The following is a 1,482-nucleotide window of genomic DNA, read 5'->3' as shown; positions in this document are numbered from 1 at the left end:
AGGACGCGTTTGGGGAAAATTTCAGCATTTTTTTTTCACACGCAGTCGTACGTGTGTGTTATTCTAATGTTGTCCTGCACACATGATGTTTTCCCACAGGGTGTGTACACCTCGTCCACTGCAGTGTGTGTCGTCAAACACAGCGTATTCATCTTCTGTTTAAAGGAAAGAAACCTCATCATCCTCATCAAACAGGTGGATCACAGAATAAACGTGGCTTCACGTCACCAGCAGACTTGTTTGTGTCTGTGTCTGTGTGTGTGTAAGAGAGTGTGTGTGTTTGTGTGTGTGCGTGTGAGAAGTGGTCTGGGGTCACTATATATAACATCCTCACGCACACTCTCACACACACATCCAGCAATTCATCCAGACACTGAAAGAGCGACGGATTATGCAGGCGGAGGAATACACACGCAGAGGTAACACACACACACACACAATGCTCGATATACAGCTCTGTGCAAAAGTCTTAGGCAGATGTAAAGAAATGCTGTAGAGTAAAGATGCCTTCAAAAATAATGAAATTAAATGTCTCTACATTAAAAAAATCCTATAAGGAGCAGTAAACAGTAATAAATGAAACAAAGTCAGTATTTAATGTGACGATCCTTCACTTTAAATAAATAAAGCAGTATCTGAGGTGCAGTGTGTGCAGTTTTATAAGGAAATGAGCTGGAAGTGTTACTGAGCATCTTGCAGAAGCAGCCACAGTTCTTCTGGAGACTTTGACTGTCGACTCGCTTCTTATTTCTGCAGCGAAACCCAGCAGCCTTCATTATGTTTTTATCTGAAAAGTGTCTCTTATGGAATCTGCTGCTTTCTTTACTGACATACAAACATTTTTCTGGAACATTTCATTTTGTGCTGGAAAACTAATGTTTGGAATCTAAAATGGTTTTGTACTGAATCAATAATGTAGAAGTCAGAAAATAAACATCTATAACAAAGTTTATACTAAAAAAAAGGGGGTGCCAAGACTTTTGCACAGTACCGTATATTAAGTTTTAATATAAAAAAAAATTAAGCATAAAAATAATGATTCTTTTTGAATAATTACCTATTACACATTTTCATAATTATTATTTTTTTTAAAAATGATGTTATGCATTAAACATTAATTATAGTTTAGTCTTTATCATCATCTAAAAAATGAAATTTGAACTAATTTCCTGTTTACAAACACTCCTGAAATAATAATTTAATTATTTTAAAATAGCTATAAAAATGGTATGGTTGTATATCTATAATAAATATAATTAAAAAAATATAAATATATGCATTTAATATATGAATTAAATAATTATTCTACTAACTTGATAACAATAATAATAATAAGAAAAGAATACGGATTTAAACTTTCATTTAAAATATTTTAATAACACTATAACTGTGTTTAATCTTTATCTAGGTTTCTGTGATGTTTTACCTTAAAATAATTAACTAACGTGAAATTCTTAGTATTTCATAAACTTTACAAAAAAC

General features: G+C 32.3%; 1 protein-coding gene across 1 annotated transcript in view; it reads left to right on the top strand.

Annotated features, from left to right (window-relative positions):
• Positions 1–340: 340 nt before the first annotated feature.
• Positions 341–1,482, top strand: part of hdc (histidine decarboxylase) — a 16,681-nt gene continuing 15,539 nt past the window's right edge. Inside the window, exon 1 of the mRNA XM_034305412.2 lies at positions 341–419. Within this exon, the coding sequence (XP_034161303.1) occupies positions 392–419 (28 nt within the window). The 5' untranslated portion in view covers positions 341–391. The remainder of the gene's footprint in view (positions 420–1,482) is intronic.

The sequence above is a fragment of the Pangasianodon hypophthalmus genome, chromosome 6 (genome assembly GCF_027358585.1).
Source record: "Pangasianodon hypophthalmus isolate fPanHyp1 chromosome 6, fPanHyp1.pri, whole genome shotgun sequence".
NCBI classification, from domain to species: Eukaryota; Metazoa; Chordata; class Actinopteri; order Siluriformes; family Pangasiidae; genus Pangasianodon; species Pangasianodon hypophthalmus.
Note: the sequence above shows the minus strand (reverse complement) of the source record. Positions and strands in the feature narration are given on the sequence as shown.